Here is an 18,702-nt window from a genome sequence, read left to right as displayed (position 1 = left end):
ATCCAATGCACCAGTGATGCCTCTAAAAGCACTTTGCATTTGTTAACACAAGCCCTCGCAGTGAACCTATGCTATTGCAATGCAAAGCAAAAGGTTTTAACTGCCTGCCATCCCAACTGCTAATACTCTGCTTCCTATCGTTCCCCCACTTTTTCTTTTTTTAAGCCCGTGGACGTGCATCAAAACTTCCCCCTGTGAACAAAAAAAGTGAACAGTGAAATCACAGCACACAAAAACGTGCACAAGGGTGCAAGGTCCTTCGAAAGAAGGGACCTACTTTCCCGACCCCCCGGGGCGCAAGGCTCCTGACAGGGGTTGAGACTGGTGGCCCACCAACCCGAAGGCCGTGGACCATTTCCTTTGGGGACCTGCCGAGACAGGTCCCCCTCAGTACTAGGCAAGTGGGATCTCCCGAAGAGAAACCCACCTTCTGGGTGGGAGGAGACAGAGAACCCCATAGGAGGCACAGAATCTCCTCCCAGCTTCAGGAATAGGCCCCGAAGAAACCTGCACCATCAGCATCTGTGGGTCAAATAGTAAAATAAAAAAGTGCCAATCGTGGATCTAGTGCATAAATAAATCTAAAGTGCCAGTGCACCACTCTGACAGGCCTTAGGGGCCGGAGTGCAAAAATATTGCCCCAGACTAGCCATAAGGCCTGTCTTGGAGGCGAAGTGCAGAAAATTGCAAGGTGGTGTGTGACCAAGTGCCAGTGAGTCATGTGGGGTCCCACACCCATGTGACTTCCTGAGCACCCCTGGGACGCCACCCCCAGGGGGCACAACACCACGGGCTTCTGCCGCCCCCGAACCCTCGGGCCAGACCCCGTGGTTCTCCGCTCACATCAGGAGGTAGTGCCGTCGGGGGTCCTCCCACTGTCTAGGGTCTACCCGTACATCAGGGCCTGACGCAACTAGCAGTGGACCGAACCGTCCTCCGACACCCACCATTACGTCAGAGGGTACTAGAATGTTCTCCCATCGGGTGGCAACATCCTCTCCCCTCCAACAACTGATAAGAACAGATACTACACTTGATCTTAGCCAAAAGGCCGAGAAGCGATCGTTCCCCCACTGCTCCATTTGACCCTGGGAGTGACAAAATGAAGCCCTGTGTAGGTTTGAAGCAACTTTAGAGTTTACACAAGGCTGCGGACGTCTTCTCTTTACTCATGGTGGCTACATATAGCGGCAGGGAAGAAAAGCAAGCTCTGGGGAAGGGGGTTGTGGGGGGGCTTACAGTTGAGTGAACGTTTTGCTTAGCATGGGAAAAGCGCACATTCATTTTGGGTGCCAACATTTTTGCATAGATGGCTATTTACGGTTGATATAAAAGCTCGGCCAGAAGCGGAATAACTCCATGTAAAAGCTGAATCAAGCTAAATCATTACAATATGCAAGAAAGCAGAGACTGACTTCATAGAAAGGTAGACGTGTCACATTACCTGTCCTTGTAGTGACAAAATAGCCACATGATCCAGCTGAGACAGAATTTCCCGAATGCTGTTTTGTGACCAGGCCAGATCCTCATCGTCGGCTCTCTCAAACAGCACCCTGTAACACACATACACCACATGCCATTAGTTCCAATGTAAGCCAGCGATACACCTTAACGAGACCCTGTCACCAGTTTAATTGCAGTTAAAATCATTTTAAATGCTTGCTTGCAGCAATTTTCCTTTCCATAAACTATTTTTAACTAACTTGTGATTTTGAACTTTCTAGGGAATTTGACCACTACAGGATAAGGCAGATCCCTAGAACAGTCCCCTCCCGCATTGCATGTCATAGCCTTCAACTCCTCTGAGAGTGTCTAACTACTGTCTGTGTTGTCCCAGCTCCTTCACCCCTCCCCTTACATTCCTACATAACCTTTCATGCAGCTGCCGGGGAGGAGGGAAGAGAAATACTAGAGAGTGACAACTCTGAGTTTGCTGGGGCTGCTGACATCACATACAAGTCAACGGCACCCATCAGCAGTCCCAGGGTTTTATATGCCCACACAAGGGAGGATTTTACGGGTAAATAACATGCCTAATATACATAATATACGTTAATTGCAAATATATTTCTTATAAAAAATTGTTGTTGAAATGAAAGGGTCTCCATAAAGCCTTTTTTTTTTTTGATAGAGAGGTAAAGGGTTACAAACTTTATTGGAATTTTACTGCTTTCTGTGCCCCTACTAGGGAGATTTCCTTTCGCTTTATCTTGTGTCACCATGATAAGAAATAAGAAGAATTTCTCCAGTGGTGACACAAAACTTTCTGTTTTGTCATTAAATAAAGAGGAAGTGGTCAGAAATCTCGAAGGGCACAAAGACAGCAGTAAATGTCTGACAGAGGGACTGATCCTTGCTCACTCTTTCCAATGCCAAGTTAAAAAAAACTGGAATTCTCCTAATAAATAGCTGAAGATAAATTCCCTTTTCCAAATCCGATACTGAAATTGCGAATGCAGTTTGACTTTTACTCTGTTACCCAGTGTGCCCTTTTTAGAACAAATTGATCAATCCACTGCTCCTTCCCTGTCCCTTATTCTCCCCCTCCCCTCCACCCTTCCCTCTACCTTCCTTTAACTATCGCTACAGACTCTTCTTATTTACTCCATCTGCAACACCCCTTTATTCACTAGATGTTCTATAAATCTTTGAATAAAGTGCCCGATTTTGATTCTATGACTCTCATAAGATTATATTTGTAGCCATCGATTTCCAATTTCTAATGTATCTCTGAGCAGGGCCGGTGCTATGATTTTTGCCAACACAGGCAAAGTTGAATTTTTGCGCCCCACCAACCAACCAACCCCCTCCCCGACCCCCTGTAGCGCCGGGCCTGCTCCCTATCAGCATGTTTTGTTTTTTTTTCACTTACCTTCGGTGCGGGAGAGCAGCGGCGAGTCAGCACTGGTCCGGTGGGAGGAGCTCCAGATGGGGTCCTAATTTAGCTGGCCGGCGACTGCCAGAGGTGCCGCGCGTGTCGGGATCCTCTGGCAGTCGCTGGCCAGCTAAATGAGGACTCCACCTGGAGCTCCTCCAACCGGACCAGCACTGAGTCGCCGCTGCTCTCCCGCACCGAAGGTAAGTGAAAAAAACCCCAAAAACATAGCGCAAGCATCGGGGGATTTTGACAAGTACTTGTCAAAATGCCCTGTTTTTTCCGTCCTCACCCTGCAGCGCCCTCAGGCGGCCGCTTGCCTTGCCTTGCGATAGCACCGGGCCTGTCTCTGAGCTTGAAAATGTTGTGTTAGATGTCGGATGTTACCAGTATTGTTTGCATTGTATACTTTGGATTCTTTAATAAAAATCTAAAGTTTATAAAACACAAAAAATTGATGAAGATAAAATATCTCCTCACCTCTGGCTGGATTTGGCTGCCAGCTGCCTCAGTTTAGCTGCCACCTGCTGTAACTTTTGCTTAATGTAGTGTATGCTGGAAGAAGTCCCTTCTATTCCAGGATCGCCATTGACCACACTCAAAGGATCAGGACACAGGAGATTCGGGAGACTTTCTGCTTGAGACTGTACCGTATTCCTCCCCAGGTCTGGGGAACTTCTCACTGCAGTCTAGAAAGGAAAAAAAAGATCTTGTAATGAGTTACAATGGAAATATTTTAAGAGAGGTAAAAATCATGTAGAGGGCGGAGTACAGCAAGAAGCTTATCTGTCAGAATCCATTATATCGGACACTCACAGACACTATTGTCTAAAACTCATCCAGGAGAATAGCAACTGGAGCCAGCAACTCAAGTTTCCACAAACACTCCACTCCCTGTAGACCTAAACACACTTGTGTCCCACTTTAGGGGCCCGCTCACACACGGCCACTGCGGTACAGCACATATGTTACCGTAACAAGTGGTAATTCAGCATATAGCCGATGGAACCGCAATGCACCTGCACTGCAAAAAATGCAGCCTACACTAAATTTGTATCTATTGAGGAGTGTTGTTTATTGGAAAGGGCGCCAATGCTAGAAAACACATGTGCTGTTTGAACCAACCCTAAGAGACTCATTGCTGGAGGCTCTGACATGAGGAAGCAATGCCCTGCCTCTACCAAGATGGCCACCTCTACATAGAGACAAATTGCAGAACAAGGCACAGCATCCAGAGTCCAGTTTCTCTTTAAAAGGGATATAAAGTAGCTATATATTGACTGATTATTACTGCATATATTCCCATCCCTTTAAATAACTCCCCATATAAAGAAGACAAACTCACAGAACTTTGATTGGGTTCCCTTGTTTCAGATGTGCTCTCCTTGTTAGCTTGTGCATTGTTCTGTAACCTCTGGATGGTTTCCCTCAGTTGTCTCTCCTCGGCCTGGTGTTTTCTGAGCTCAGTCGCCCTCTCCTGCAACTGTCGCTGGAGATCTTCCAATACATCTGTCAGTTCCTCCACCTGCATTACAGCCACTCTAGAGACCTCCTGCTCAGCTTCCAGCTCCTTCTTTAGACTCTGCCTCTCTTCTTCCAGGTTCTGCCTCAGTTGAATGCATTCCAGCTTATAACCCTCAACCTCACTCACCAGTTCAACTATACGACTATGTTTACTATCCAGCTGACTCTGCAGTTCCTTCAGCAATTCTTCGGCTGGTTTTTGTCCTCCTGACTGTCCATCTGTCTCTGTATTTTGTACATGAGTCTGTAGGTCTTGTCTGCATTCCAGAGCGCTACTCAGCTCGGCTGAACGCGCCTTCTCCGCATCCAGGAAAACCTGCAGTTCTAACACTCGGCTCCTTTCCTGCGACATCGCTGCATCGTGCGCCCGTTCTGCGGACTCCATCTGTTCCTGGAGGTCTTTCACCAACTTCCTTTCTTCTTCTAGTTGTTTGCTGATCTCCAGACTCTTCAATTTCTGCTCCTCTAGAAGTATTTGAAGGTCCTGTTAAAAAAAGAAATATGATGTTTGAAAATATTGAAATTCACCATTGCTATCCCAGTCACATTGTAATGCAATGCTATTAAAGTCTGTAATAAAAAAAAAAATGAGCAGAAACTTTCCTGCAAAAGAGAAGCTGTTATAATTACCTCTCCTGTAGCCCGTGATTCCTACCCTCCCTTCCGTTCCAGCATTGCAGTCTCCCGCAGTCTTTTTAGCTCTTTTCAGAAGTATCAAATGCATATGTCCCCTGCTATGTCCTGTGGTTCCATCCTCTTACCCCTGTCACTACAGCACTCAGCAGTGGTGCAGGGATGGAGGATGGAACCACAGCACGAGGTGGGGGAAACAGGCACCTGACACTCCCGGAAATGCCAAAGAGTCTTACAGAGGCTGGAGAGCTGGATTGTAGGTAAGAGACACGGGCTGCCATGGAGTTTAATACCTCTTCTATTACAGAGACCTTTGATCTTTATCTGACAGGTTTCCTTTAACTTTGCTAAAATACTTGCAGTCCAAATAACTTTTTACGATCACTCTGATAATGTAACTCCGCTACATGTAGGTGGAACTCAATGATCTAACCCATTGGTTCTCAACCATGGCCTCCCTCCTGTGAAGTCAAGGCTTCTGGTCTGTTGGGTGCTGAACCTACATAACTAGATTCTAAAGCTAGTACATTCGAAGTTCAGTTATTGCTTTGAGTTCACAAAACTCTAGCTGATCTGAAGGATGAAACTGCTGAGGAAAAATAAGCTTATTGGCAGGGCTCATCTCAAATCCGACTGAATAAGATTTCTCATCTGATTGGTCACTTGGGCACATGCTAGTTATGGGACCATGATGGGGGAATCTGGAGGAGTGTGACTTGTAGTGGTTAGCATGGATGAACATGGCAGTTGCTTCTAGAAATGTGAGCGTTTAAAGTGAACCTTTACTCCAAGTTGTGAATGGGGAGAGATAGAGACGAGAGAAATTGATCTATTCGTTGCGTCTATTAAATTATAGTAACTCATATTTTGGTCTAATTACTCCCTTTTTAAATAAATATTTAGCATTCCATGTTTAATATTACATTTTTTAAGCAACTTTTACTGTTGGTGCATGGAAGATTTTGAAAGAATTTACTGGGCCCTGGTTGCACAAAGGTTGAGAATCATTGCTCTTCCACCCCAGGTCCTCTCACGCCCCTCCGCTTCAATCCAGCCTTCCCCCCGGGTCAATGTGCATCCTTCCTACGCCGCTGGTCCACCGACACTCCCTTGACGGCTCAGTTATTCTTTCACCGACAGGGTAATTTTCGCACTCTCGTGGACTTAAACAAGGAGAACCCATCCTCTCCCATACCACTGTGGTCCTATTTTCAAATTCGACACTACCTCAACTCACACTCACATAAAAGGACTCTTCTCCCGCGCTTTAACCCCATTTGAAAAGTTATGCACCTCCGAACAGAGAGTGACACATGCAACTTCATCTCTATACTCCCTCTTGAATGATTCCTCTACTCTCCCACCGACACACTCCATGAGGGCATGGGAACGCAATCTCTCAGCTTCCTTCACACCACAGGAATGGGAACGAATGGATTCCCTACTATTCGGAAGCTCCATGAATGTCCAAGTACAGGAGAATCATTGCTCTAACCCTTCCCAGCACTACCATCTTTCTCCCTATAGGGAAGATTTGCCCATAATTTCAGTACCAGTAAATGCTGTTACAGAACAGGAAGTGATTGGAAAATCGTCCTAATGAGCCCTGACATTTAACGACATGAAAAAATAAGACCGGTGATTCACTTTAAGACACATTGGGCCCCATCAGTGGTGTGACATTAACATGGTGGAGATTACAACATGTCTACAAGTGTGACAAAGAAACAATGATTTGCAATGAAAGTTCCATTGAGATGCAACAAGTGCGTCAGAAAAAGGAAAATCTCTTTTTTGTGCACAATTTGCACCTCTAAAATTGATGGCATCTATTGTCTTTCGGTTTATATTAACATTTGTGCTGTATTATGTTTTGCTGAATTCCAGTATCTTGTAGTACTAATGTAACTTTTGATTTGCCAGCTGCCAATTTTTCAAAACAGAAAATAATTGATTAGTAAAAATGTGCCCGCTGCTAATCTTCGTCTGAACTTGGATGTCATGTAAACCTCAAAAAGACGGGGTTCCGAACAAAATAAAGATGGCAATACGGGAGCCCCAAAAGTAATTATTTCACGTTTTCAGGGTTCTGGATTAAAGCCCAACTCCGGGCTATTTATTAAATGTTTTTTTGCACCCTTGTCGGTTTAAAAACTAAACCGGCAACTTTAGACTGCTAGGTTGAATGATGCCCAGCATCAATCAACCTGTAAGATTAAGCACATCCTGTAAGTGCAGGGTGTCATGGCCCGCCTTCTGAGGGGGCACCACCATGGCGCCCTGCACTTACAGTGTTAACATGTCAAGAGTGGCGCTGAGATAGCCACTTCCTGCATCATCGAGGACCGCCCACTACTGAGGAGGCTGATATCCTGGTAGCCCAAAGTTGGGCTTTAGGGTTTGCACCCACCGGGTTAGGAAATAAAACATGAAAGCTGCCTAGTTGCTATGGGAAAGTGTATTTTGGCATTGCTTAAGCTGTCTTAGATAAGTACTACTAGCTCAAACAACAAGGAATTACCACAGTGCACTGCCATTGTATGCACCACGGAATATTGGCACAGTATTGCCGGTCTCACCTCCAGATGCTCTGTTTCCTGGAGCTCCTTCAGTTTCCCTTTAGTCTGCTCTTTCTCCAACGCATAATGTAGCTCTCTGCACTTTTTCTGCTCATTTTCCAGTGCTTCGTTTAGGCGATCCAGTTCCTCTCTCTTTTTCTTTAGTTCCATCCTGTTTAAAAAAAAAATCACAAACTCATTGCCATGATCTACCAATGTGAGAGTTCTATTCAGAGCCCCTATCACTAAATCGCTCTGCCTTTGCCAACTAAACTAAAATGAAGATTACCTTATGATGAAACCATTTGTTAAAAGCATACAATATTAACTCAAAATAATTCAAGCATATGTAGATCCTCTCTCCTCATCTTCAGAACATTAGGAAGAGGTGTTAACAGAATAGAACTGGAAAGAGCTGATAACATTGTTTGATAATTCAGTTCAAGCACCATGTACTTAGCCCGACAATAATAAAACAAATGCAGCCACCACATGCAAAGACTGGCGAGTTGCAATATATTAGCTTTTTGTTCTTTGTATTAGATGCACTTTAAATATGTGTTGTCACAGACTGGTTCAGATATTTCTTATGCTGTTGTGTAACGCGAGGCATTGTAGAGCCGCCACAATGACATATAATTAAACTACATACAGAGAGCATATTTCCAGGATCTCTCCCTCAGAACACTCTAAACTCCAGAGGGGTTCAGGAAACACAAAGGCACAAATTGAGCCCTGAGTATGGTAAATTGCTGACGTCAGACCAGTGCCAGAAGCTGCAATGAGCTGCATGCAGTGTGTCGGGAAGGCTCTTTACACAGAATGATTGATAACAAATTATTTTACCAGAAGTCATCAGTTACAGATGGTGATCCAAGTATACAGACTGAAACTTCTCATTTGTCACATTTGTAACGAGTTAGGCTGGGCACACACCTTACAACCATCGCAAGACTTTTGTCTTGCGGTGGTTGTATGGTACTTAAAAAAAAACGTACGATCTGCCCATCTTGCATAGGCAGATCGTACTTGCGATGATCGCAAGCCACGCCCCCTGAGGGGCGGGCTTCCGATGACCGCAATGCCGAACGGGCAGTGTGCGCTTGCGCACACCGGCCCTTCTGGCTTTTATCTTACGAGCATGCTACACACCCGCCGGACATCGTACGATGCTCGGCGGGTTTTCGAACATGTTCGTAAGTTTAAAGTCGTGCGACCGTACAGTAGTAGAGGTCGCACGGCTTCCACACACCTTACGATAATCGTACGATCGCGGGATTTACCGCGATTATCGTACGATTATCGCAAGGTGTGTGGGGAACTTAATGATGTCCATACTGTTAAATTATTGAACTGTTTAGTCCAAATTGGAAATACAATGGCAAAATCTTACAATCTATTAATATTCTGTGCTCGGGATTTCCCTAATTAGGTAAAGGATATAAAGCTGCTATACTTAAAGCGTGAATGCTTTCAAAACAGATACAAATGAGTGCACAGTGCTATATATCTATACTTCCATAGAGTAAGTGAATTTCACATATGTGCAAAAAAAGAAATTATATAGATCATCCAACAAACAAATGAATACGTGAAAAGAAAGATTGTGTACAAATAGTGCATAAAGTATAAAGTGCTCTAAATCTAAAATTCATAAAACAGTCCAATTAATTTATCATCATAACATAAAATCGATGTGACTTTTAACATGTGCAAAAAAATTTGATCTTATATCGCAAAAAAAGTCCCAAATCCGGCCCAAAAGTAGGGCAAGACACTGCTCCAAAACGCAGTGTTATAACAGATGATCCTCTCCTCGTGCTCAACTAAATCCTTAAGGAAACATACTCGCCAGAATGACTGGGCTGTTAGAGACAGTCAACCAAAGCTCAGTTGTATCGTTTAAGCCAGGTCCCGTTCGATCGGATATCCAATTCCTCTATCACCCTTTCACGGTTCACCAGATGAACGGTACTCTAGCCTCCCCAATCATATTCCCGGATCAAGAATAATATATAGAAACGCTTTAGCAGCCAATTGTAAAAACGTATTATATAAATAGTAAAAATTCACATTTAAAACTTCACAATCCAGACTAGAGTATCATTCATCTGGTGAATCGTGAAAGGGTGATAGAGGAGGTTGATAGCCGATCAAACGGGACCTGGCTTATACGATATTTGGGACTTTTTTTGCAATATAAGATCACATTTTTTTGCACATGTTAAAAGTCACATCAATTTTATGTAATGGTGATAAATGAGACTGTTTTATGAAATCTAGATTTAGAGCACTTTATACTACGTGCACTTTATGCACTGGCACTATTGAAATACTGGTACACAATCAGTCTTTTCACGTATCCATTTGTTTGTTGGATGATCTATAGAATTTCTTTTTTGCACATATGTAAAATTCACTTACTATATAGAAGTATAGATATAGAGACCTGTGCACTCATTTGTAAATGGCAAAATCTTGCAGTATATGGTCTGCTTAACCCATGGAACATATACGTTATTAACAAACCATAGACGGCAAAGCAAGACAACCGATGGGTCCATAATTGTGAGCATTTCAACCTTTCCAGCCCTTCAAATGAACTTTTGTTGGTCTAAGCGCTGACACCACCAGAAGTATAGACACAGAGAGGTTGTCAAAGTTTAAATTCCTTTCCCAAGTACTTTAACTTAGCTGCAAATGCATGCTATGGATTGATGTGGAGTATGTGAAGTATGTGAAGCCCAGGCATTGTTTAATATCCTTATCTTTACATTCCTAAAATGTTTCACTAAAATTCATTGACAACAAGACAGCGAATGAGAGTGACACTTGAGGAACAAGAGATCACCTGAGAGACTCCAGCTCCTTAAAATGCTTGTGCTGCAGCTTAAGATTTGATTCAAGTTCCATCTTGGTTAGTGCAAGTTCATTCTTTATTTCGGCTGCTAAGACTCTCTCGGACCCCAGCTGCTCCTGGAGCTCTCCGGCCTTTGCTTTCATGCTCATAATCTGCATGTGGAGTTCCTGGGAGTGCGAGGCTTGCTCCTGCTGAATGTAATGTGCTCCAGCTGCTGGAAATAAAAAAACAATCATTACTAACAAAGCCAATCCACAAAGAGCAGCCATTGTGCTGTTAATATGTCCGTGGAGAAAAATAAATTGTGGGGAGGGTCCTATTTTTAAAGATATACTCCCATGAGAGGTCTAATCTCTTATAGGCAGGGCTTATACTTCATTGGCCATGCTATACCTGGATACAAAAAAATTATGTATTTCACATTTTTATCAGTACAAATGGTATATAGGGAGGCTCCATGCAGCGCATCCGGGGAAATGTATGCAAAAAAACACTCATTCTGAAATTGTACAAAGGTCAGGGGTCTGGTTTAGCATGTGATGTCTAAAAACCAATTGAAATAGTGTTTTTGCACTCAAAGAAAGGCCTGCCATGCTACCATGAACTAAAAAAAAAAATGTCTTCTATTGAACATAATTTCATACATCTCAGGTCCAGAACTTTATGTTCCAGTCACTTGTGGTGCTTTACATGAAGACCAGAGGCCAAAACAGTACTGTACATGGGTTTGTATATCGGGCAAACAAAGACCCTCTCATAAAACCACACATTCACTGCCACCGACCAAAAGGTCCTTCGTCTTTCTGGAGATCCTTATTTTCAGATTTTACAGTGAAACACATGCAAAGTATATACCTTCCGTGTTTAGAGGAAACAGTGACTGGAAGCCAGGATAGTTGTGCAGACTGGTCAGCTGGGCCCGAAGATCCTGAATCTCCAGTAACAAACTCCGCCGGTCTGCGCTTTGTATACAGTCCATGGCATTGATTTGCTCCATCCCCTGTAAGAGGAGGCAGAGAATAAAATAACCAGCACAATTGTCATTGCCTTAAAAAAACTCAATGAAAGCTGTGCAACCAACAAACAATAAATGAAGGGAAGAGCAGTTCATCAAGGCAGCAACCAGCAATCAGCATCTCATTGCATTCTGGTCTGCCTGGTAATATGTGATTTTAAAACACACATCAGTCAAATGTAAACATTGACAATTTAAAACTCAACTCCAGGATTTAAAAAACAAAAATTAGATTTTTGTAATCAGCGTGAAATCTTTTTCTTGGAGTCCACTGAGGGACATAGGAAGTCTTAAAGGAGAACTATGGGGGTCATAGTTCTCCTAAGGGTCACAGGAGGACACAAACTACAGCTCGCGGTATACTGAGACTGCCGCAGCCGGGATGGATCCCGACATTGCTGTCGAGATCCACCCAGCTGAGTGATTGACAGCTGGCTCTGCCTATCTGTACCCGCCCCCTTCCCCGTCCGTTCTGCCAGTCAGCGCTGGAGGATCGGGCAGGGGAGGGGGGAATCCCTGCAGGGAGCCGTGAGTGACAGTCACGGCTCTCTGCAGGGGCAGGATCGAGACGTGAGCGAGTGAAAGTATTTGTTCTCTCACTTCCCGATCTATTGAGCCGACGTGGGACAGTTTCATTGTCACACATCGGCTCGAACTATGAGGATGAGTGATTTTCACTCACCTCATAGTTCTCCTTTAAACATTCAGATTATATTGCCACGTACAGGAACAATAAACACTGAGCATAAACACAGAGGAATGGGACCTGTGTCCCTCAATGGGCTCCAAGAAAGGGATTTTATGGTGTGTACAAACAAAAAAAATGTCTTTCTTGTCCATTTAGGGACACAAGAAGTCCTAAAACTTAAGGACCTTCAAAAGCAGTCCAATTAAGGGGTGGCCAACACAACAATTGGCCTCAAGAAAAGGCAACAGAGAACTGGGGACTATCTGCAGCTCCTGAGCCACCTGAAGGACCTTACACTTGAAGCTGGCATCAGATAAGGCCACAACATTCATGTGGAACAGAAGATCAGGTGGCAGCCGTGCTAATCTGGGAAACAGTTGCTTGATGGCGAAAAGCTGAATGACTGGAAGGGGTGAAACCCAATCACTTCAAACCATAAGTTTGGATGATGGCCTGTCTAAGCCACCTAGAGATGGCGTAACGAGAAGTCAGAACACCGGTTGCTGTCACAATACATGAGTGGCTGCAAGCAATGTTCGGCTGACAATTTTCCAGCATGTCCCTTCGGCAAAAGTCGATCTAATGATTGACTTCTGTTGCAGGAATGGGGCTACCCATGGAACGTATTTTGGGCGATTTCTGCTAAATAGGAAGAAATTCTCTCCGTGTGTACCCAGCTTTAGTAGGGGTGTGTCAGATATCTGCCAAAAGACCACTGCGCCCCAAGGAGTAAAGGTCCTTCTCTACATCATGCTGGCAGGGGACAGGCTTTTCTACTTTCTAAACTGTAAGACTTTGCACATCTTTTGCTTTAGTACACCTGGAATGTCTTAGCAGTTTCAATCGGACATTAATATGTTAATATATCTCTAAAAACAGGTTTATATTTATCATTTAAATTAATAAATGTTAAAGATTAAAATTGTTTATGCATCCCTATAAGTCACCTGCTCCTGAAGCCTGTGCTGCATTTGGTTAAGTAGTGCATTTGCATCACATTTGCCCAATGAAGCCAGCTGTGTGTGGAAAGCAGACATGAGGACATCTTGCTCCCTCTGGAAGACTTCCTGTATCGCACACAGCAGCTCTCCTCTCCAGTCTGGACTGAGGTCATGGAAGCCTGGCCTTGTATGACCCTAGGATAAAAAGCAGTATCAATAAAAGCTGATACTTTGTCAGAGAGTGAGGATGAAATGTGAAATAAGACACAGCCTGTCCACCTGCAACATACTGCACACCAACCTCCGAGTGCTTGTGAATCTGCATCTTAGCAATTAGATCTTTCAGAGACGAAATGGTTTCAAGCATAGCTTTCTTCTCCTCGTGCCAGGAATGAGTCTTCACAGTGAAAGGTTGTTCCTTCTCAGGGCTGGTGGCTTCTGTCAGTGTCAGCACCTGCATGCCCTCCTGATGGACGGCTCGTAACAAGTCCTGCAACAAGAGAGGACTGTATAACTATCGGACGCATGACAAGTATTTTTTTCCCCAATCAGTAATAAGTACACACAATGTAGCAGCCTTTATATCAGGAGTACCTTGATTTTGCTGGGAATTAACTCTGTATGGATTTCATCCCCATCACCCCTCAGTCCTTCTGCTAACTGGTCAAAGCTCTGTACATTGTACGTCCCTTGGCTCCAATCACATTCTGTGGCAACATCTAACAAATAAAACATATAAAAGGAGTTTTTACATGTATTGTCATAAAGATAAACATTAACAGTTTGGGACACTGCAGTATAAGAAAGGTAAGATCTAGGGATGCAGCGATACTAGTATTGGTGACGATACCGAGTATTTGGGCGAGTACTCGTACTCGCCAAAATGCTCCGATACCTTCCCAGATACCGGAACCTCCGATCAGAGGAAGCCAGCTTCCTGTGCGATCAGGAAGCTGGGCAGCAAGTAATGACGCCTCTCCCGGCTTCCTGATTGCCCAGGAAGACGGCTTGATGCTGATGGGTTGGGAAGCTCTGATTATCTGGGAAGCTGGATTTCCAGCCAATCAGCTTGGAGCCAGCTCCCCGGCCAATCAGGAATCCAGGAGGTGGGTCACTACTCAACGCCCAGCTTCCTGATTGCCTGGCAAGCCGGCTCGATGCTGATTGGCTGGGAAGCCTGTTTTCCGGACAAGCACGATGAAGCCGGCCAGACAACATGGAGCCAGCTTCTCGGGCAATTAGATTTCCCCCGGAAGCCAACTCTATGCCAGCGGAAGCACCGGTATCGGTACCGACGCGTACCGAAAGCAAAGTATCGGCACTTTTACTCGATACCGAACAAAAACGCTAGTAGGATCGGTACTTCTGGAAATCTAAAGATCTTGGTAACAAGGAATGGTTAGAAAGGTGGGCACCAATGCCTTACTATTGGTCCATAACTATGATGGGAAGTCTCAATGACCAACAGAGCTGCTCAGTAAGGGGAGAAGATAATTCCCTGTTCACAGGAACCGGTTAAGATTTGCATTGCATAGTAGAGAATGGGTTTTGAAGCTCTTGGAGAATCCTGCATTCTATGTGACTGCTTTGGCAAGTACCTGCCTGTGTCTGCTTTACATATCTGTGAACACAAATTCACATAAAGTATATTGAAAACCAACTGCCATCAAGTTTTTATTTGCAATCTGTCTCATTCAAGGAAACAAAAAGCCACTAATTTCATGTGCACTCCATTGTGGCTAAGTGGGGTCAAGGGTATGATTCTAACTAAGTTCACTAGTACACTGAATTCATAGGTTATGTGTTTGCTCTGCACTGTGTCCATAAGTGGGGTGGAAGCAGAAGACTACAGTCTTATACTTCCACCTAACTCATGAACACAGTGCAGAGCAAAGAACTGTAAGTAAATATGGTTCTTGGGCCATAAGATAATAGTCATATATAACAGAAAACCTCCAAATACACACAATTTCCTGCTTTATACAAAGAATGTGATGGACTTACCGCTGGAGGCAGCATCTGTGAAGTGATATGATGTAGACAGGGCAGATTCAGGCACCCCTGCTCCTCCCTGAATCACAAAAAGAAAACATATATGGCTTAGTTGTGTGGAGTTCAATGATGAACTGAAGGAGTTGGTAAATCTGAAACTTTATGCAACCAATGCTAAACTTTAAAGACGTGGGATTTTAAAAGGTGGATTTTTCTTCGATTCTACCAGTACCAGAGATCAGAGGCTCCATACAAGATGCACCTTCCGTTTTAGATGCTGGAAAGTTACAGGCTTCCATTATTGTGCCCACAAACATTGCATGGAAGGTGTAGACAACATTTTTACTTGTTCTTTCAACTTTCTGAAACATTATGTGAGTGTCAGGATCCGTGAAACAGTGCTGTGGGTGTAGGCATATCAGCCAATGTGAACAATATTGTCGGGTATGACTGTGGGGGTATCGATTGCACGTCATTGTCCAAACTAACATCCCTAAGGTGCACATAGACTTAGCTCTGCATGAAGCAGGAAAGGGATAGAATCTCTGTTGTGTTTTTACAGTTATCCAGGGCTTAGTAAAAAAGGTTTCTACTTACCTCCTGTTCTAATGACATAATTTTACTAGTCAGGAAATTGCCAACAGCAATGCCAACAAAAATGGCGAAGAAGGAAAGCCTGTCAGATTTATATTTCCATTTGTGTCTTTTTGTTGCAGGTTTTCCCTTACTTCCTGCCTGGTGCAACCATTGTCAGCAGGTAATAAGTGAGGGTAAATCTCACTAAAGTAGCCCTAGATAGCAGTAAAAACTCCAACATGGGTTCTAATCCTTCCCCACAAAATCCAAAATGATAAAAAAAAAAAAAACATTTTTAGCTTGACATGCACTTTAACATCCATGGGGCACCAGTAGACAAGGCTGGCAGAGGCTCATCAGGGAGGAAGTGAATAGACATGTCGGAAAATCTTGTCTGAATATTAGAGTACCTTCGGATAAGCTGCCCCAGTAATGCCAGCAGCTTATCAGAAGGAAACATGTAATATTCAGACAAGATTCCTCCTTCCTCTCTTCGTTGCCTAAACATGAACCACTGCAAAATCAGATGTTTGATCAAGTCCATTTATTTTCTGTCTATGGTGACCTCTACCTGCATGCCAATTCTTTCTCTTTGGACACAGATACAGTATTTGGCTAAAAGTATGTGTCCACTTCACAAAATGATTAAGACCAGGTGTCTCAGCCTCACCCAGGGGCATACAAATCAAGCAATTATCATTGACAAAGAATGGCAGTAAAATTGGTTGTACACCTTAGGGCAGAATTGGAGGGCAAACTCCATACTGACACCCCTGTTTTTGAACAGGATGTAGAGCAGGCTCATACAAGTGCATATGAGTCAGGTGGTCAGGTGTCCACAAACGTTTGGTCCTATGAGTATTTCATGTAACATAACCATATTGTAGGAAAAAAAATAGGAATAGAAATCTTACAGATGTTTTCAGGGCTTCAATAACGGCTTTCAGAGTGTCGCACTCATCTGTGAGGGCCTGAACAACGGTGTACTGTTCTCTCCTCAAAGAATCCGCTTCTGAAATGTGTCTGGCCTCCATGTCCAGGATCTCGGCAGCGTGGAGCTCCTGCATTTGGCCGATCTTGTCCGTGTACTGTTCCATCAATTCTGCCACCTCATCAGAAGAGCTGCTGAGGTGCCCAGGCTCCAACTCATTCTGCACCCCAACATGCTTCCTAGGAACATGCGAGGTCTGGTTGCTGTTGTTAACACTTGAGATTTTGTCAGTTTGTGAAGAGGAGGTGGCCCTATCCAGTGTCGTCCAGTCTGGGCTCCGCACATGTGGCAATTCCATATCTGACATGCTGTGGAGCTCCTCTTCCTGAATTTCTCTCTTCATGTAATATGCCAACTTCTCCTCAGCATTGGAGAGACATTTTTTAACTTCTCTCAGGTCTTCTTCCAGATGGACTAAACTGGATTCTTTTATCTGGAGAAACAAAAGTATTTATTGTTAATATGTAGCTATTGGAGCTTTCTTGCTCATCTTCAGGATGTAAAAGCACATATACCACCTCCAATGTTTTATTATTAGTCCCATCTCTTTTCCTCCGCATCTCAACTATCCTATTACTGCCAAGTGAACATACATACATGATGGTGGTATTTATAAGAAGACAGACTTGCACAAAAGCAGGATATTTTCTGCAATAAGGCGCTGTTGATCCTCTGCTTAGATTAACGCTGCTGAAAAGACAGCGGGATTATAAAGTAGGCAACCAGAGGCACCCTAACATATCATTATGAGCAACCAAAAGCACTCAAATCTGGAGTGCCCAATAATGCCAACATGAGCTTTAGTTCCTAAGTCAAGAACTCCCTCCCACAGCTCCCCAAATGGATTATCATTTTGATGGCCACAATCACCGACCAATACTGAAGCACAAGAAGTATGAAGGGGTGCACCCAAGCCAACTCATGCCCAACCAAAATTTTAATATTAGTTTGGGAAGCAGTTGACGTTTAACATGCCAATGCTTAGTGTAGGCAGCAGAAAATAATTTCATGCTATGGAAATAAATAAGTGAAGCATAGATGTGTTCCCCCACCATCAGTTCCTCTTTCAATTTCTCCAGCATCTCTCTGTAATGGCACAGTTCTTCTTTGGTAGCCATTGCCTCTTTAGAAAGCCTCTGAAGCTGATGTTCCAGGTTGGTCATTGTATTTTCTTTTGACTGCTCTGTGCTTCCCTGCAAACAAATAATAGCAGAAATGACTGATAGCCAATAAAGAATGATTGGGGTCGGTAAAGAATGACAATGAAGTCAATCAAACACCTTAATTGATACAATACATTAATTGCTAAGTGAATGGTGGTGCCAACAAACCTAGCTTCCATCAAAAAAAGTTTCTGTTCATTAAATTTTCTAATCTAGGCATTTTTTCTGACAGGTCAGGGCAGAACTTGGCTGAGTTTTTTTTTACTGCAATTACAGCAGTATAGGATAACACTTGCCTGTCACTGAATAGTGAAGGAGCACCAAGAGAGCAACCAGCATCCTGTGTACTGTGCAGTGAAGTCTGATTGGCTTACAGCACTACCCCTTACTATCCAAGTCTGATTCCTTTTGCATATTAAACTGCAGGAGGAATAAAAAAAACAGCTAGGCTATATAAATACATTTAAGGAGGAACTTTACCTATATCTTTTAAAAAAACCTTTAGAAATGTCTAGTAATGACAATCTACCAATCTACAAACACATACTTCTAGATAATTGCCGGCATTGTATTCTTTGCATATCTGATTTCTCTTTTCTTCCCCAGTCTTCTGACAGTGGCCATGTTTAATAAGGGCAGATTACTAGATCTCCTTTTACTTTCTAAAAATTGGCACATGTGACTAGACATGTGACCATGCACATCATCTCAGGGGAGGAAAATGCCTTTAACTGAGATGAGATTTCCCAGCAATGCTCTGCTGATGTAACCTTCCCAGGATGCAACGCTTTGGCAAACTGAAGTCATTTTTCCCTTTCAAAGCAGGAAGTGAAGTCTCTGCAAGTGTAAGTATTTCATAATCACAGCATTTTACACCGGACATGTC

The 18,702-nt window shown here is 43.6% G+C and overlaps 1 protein-coding gene across 1 annotated transcript in view; it reads right to left on the bottom strand.

The window, feature by feature from the left end:
• Positions 1 to 18,702, bottom strand: part of LOC108787907 (A-kinase anchor protein 9-like) — an 89,561-nt gene that overhangs the window by 13,988 nt on the left and 56,871 nt on the right. The window contains exons 13-24 of the mRNA XM_018557599.1: positions 17,706 to 17,846; positions 16,577 to 17,086; positions 15,099 to 15,165; positions 13,689 to 13,813; positions 13,396 to 13,584; positions 13,101 to 13,289; positions 11,306 to 11,450; positions 10,442 to 10,664; positions 7,612 to 7,762; positions 4,221 to 4,883; positions 3,356 to 3,564; positions 1,445 to 1,553 (exon numbers count right to left, since the gene is read on the bottom strand). Coding sequence (XP_018413101.1) covers positions 1,445 to 1,553; positions 3,356 to 3,564; positions 4,221 to 4,883; positions 7,612 to 7,762; positions 10,442 to 10,664; positions 11,306 to 11,450; positions 13,101 to 13,289; positions 13,396 to 13,584; positions 13,689 to 13,813; positions 15,099 to 15,165; positions 16,577 to 17,086; positions 17,706 to 17,846 — 2,721 coding nt within the window. The remainder of the gene's footprint in view (positions 1 to 1,444; positions 1,554 to 3,355; positions 3,565 to 4,220; positions 4,884 to 7,611; positions 7,763 to 10,441; positions 10,665 to 11,305; positions 11,451 to 13,100; positions 13,290 to 13,395; positions 13,585 to 13,688; positions 13,814 to 15,098; positions 15,166 to 16,576; positions 17,087 to 17,705; positions 17,847 to 18,702) is intronic.

This window comes from Nanorana parkeri, unplaced genomic scaffold, assembly GCF_000935625.1.
Source record: "Nanorana parkeri isolate BGI_ZX_2015 unplaced genomic scaffold, ASM93562v1 scaffold291, whole genome shotgun sequence".
NCBI classification, from domain to species: Eukaryota; Metazoa; Chordata; class Amphibia; order Anura; family Dicroglossidae; genus Nanorana; species Nanorana parkeri.
This window is presented reverse-complemented; position numbering and strand designations above follow the sequence as displayed.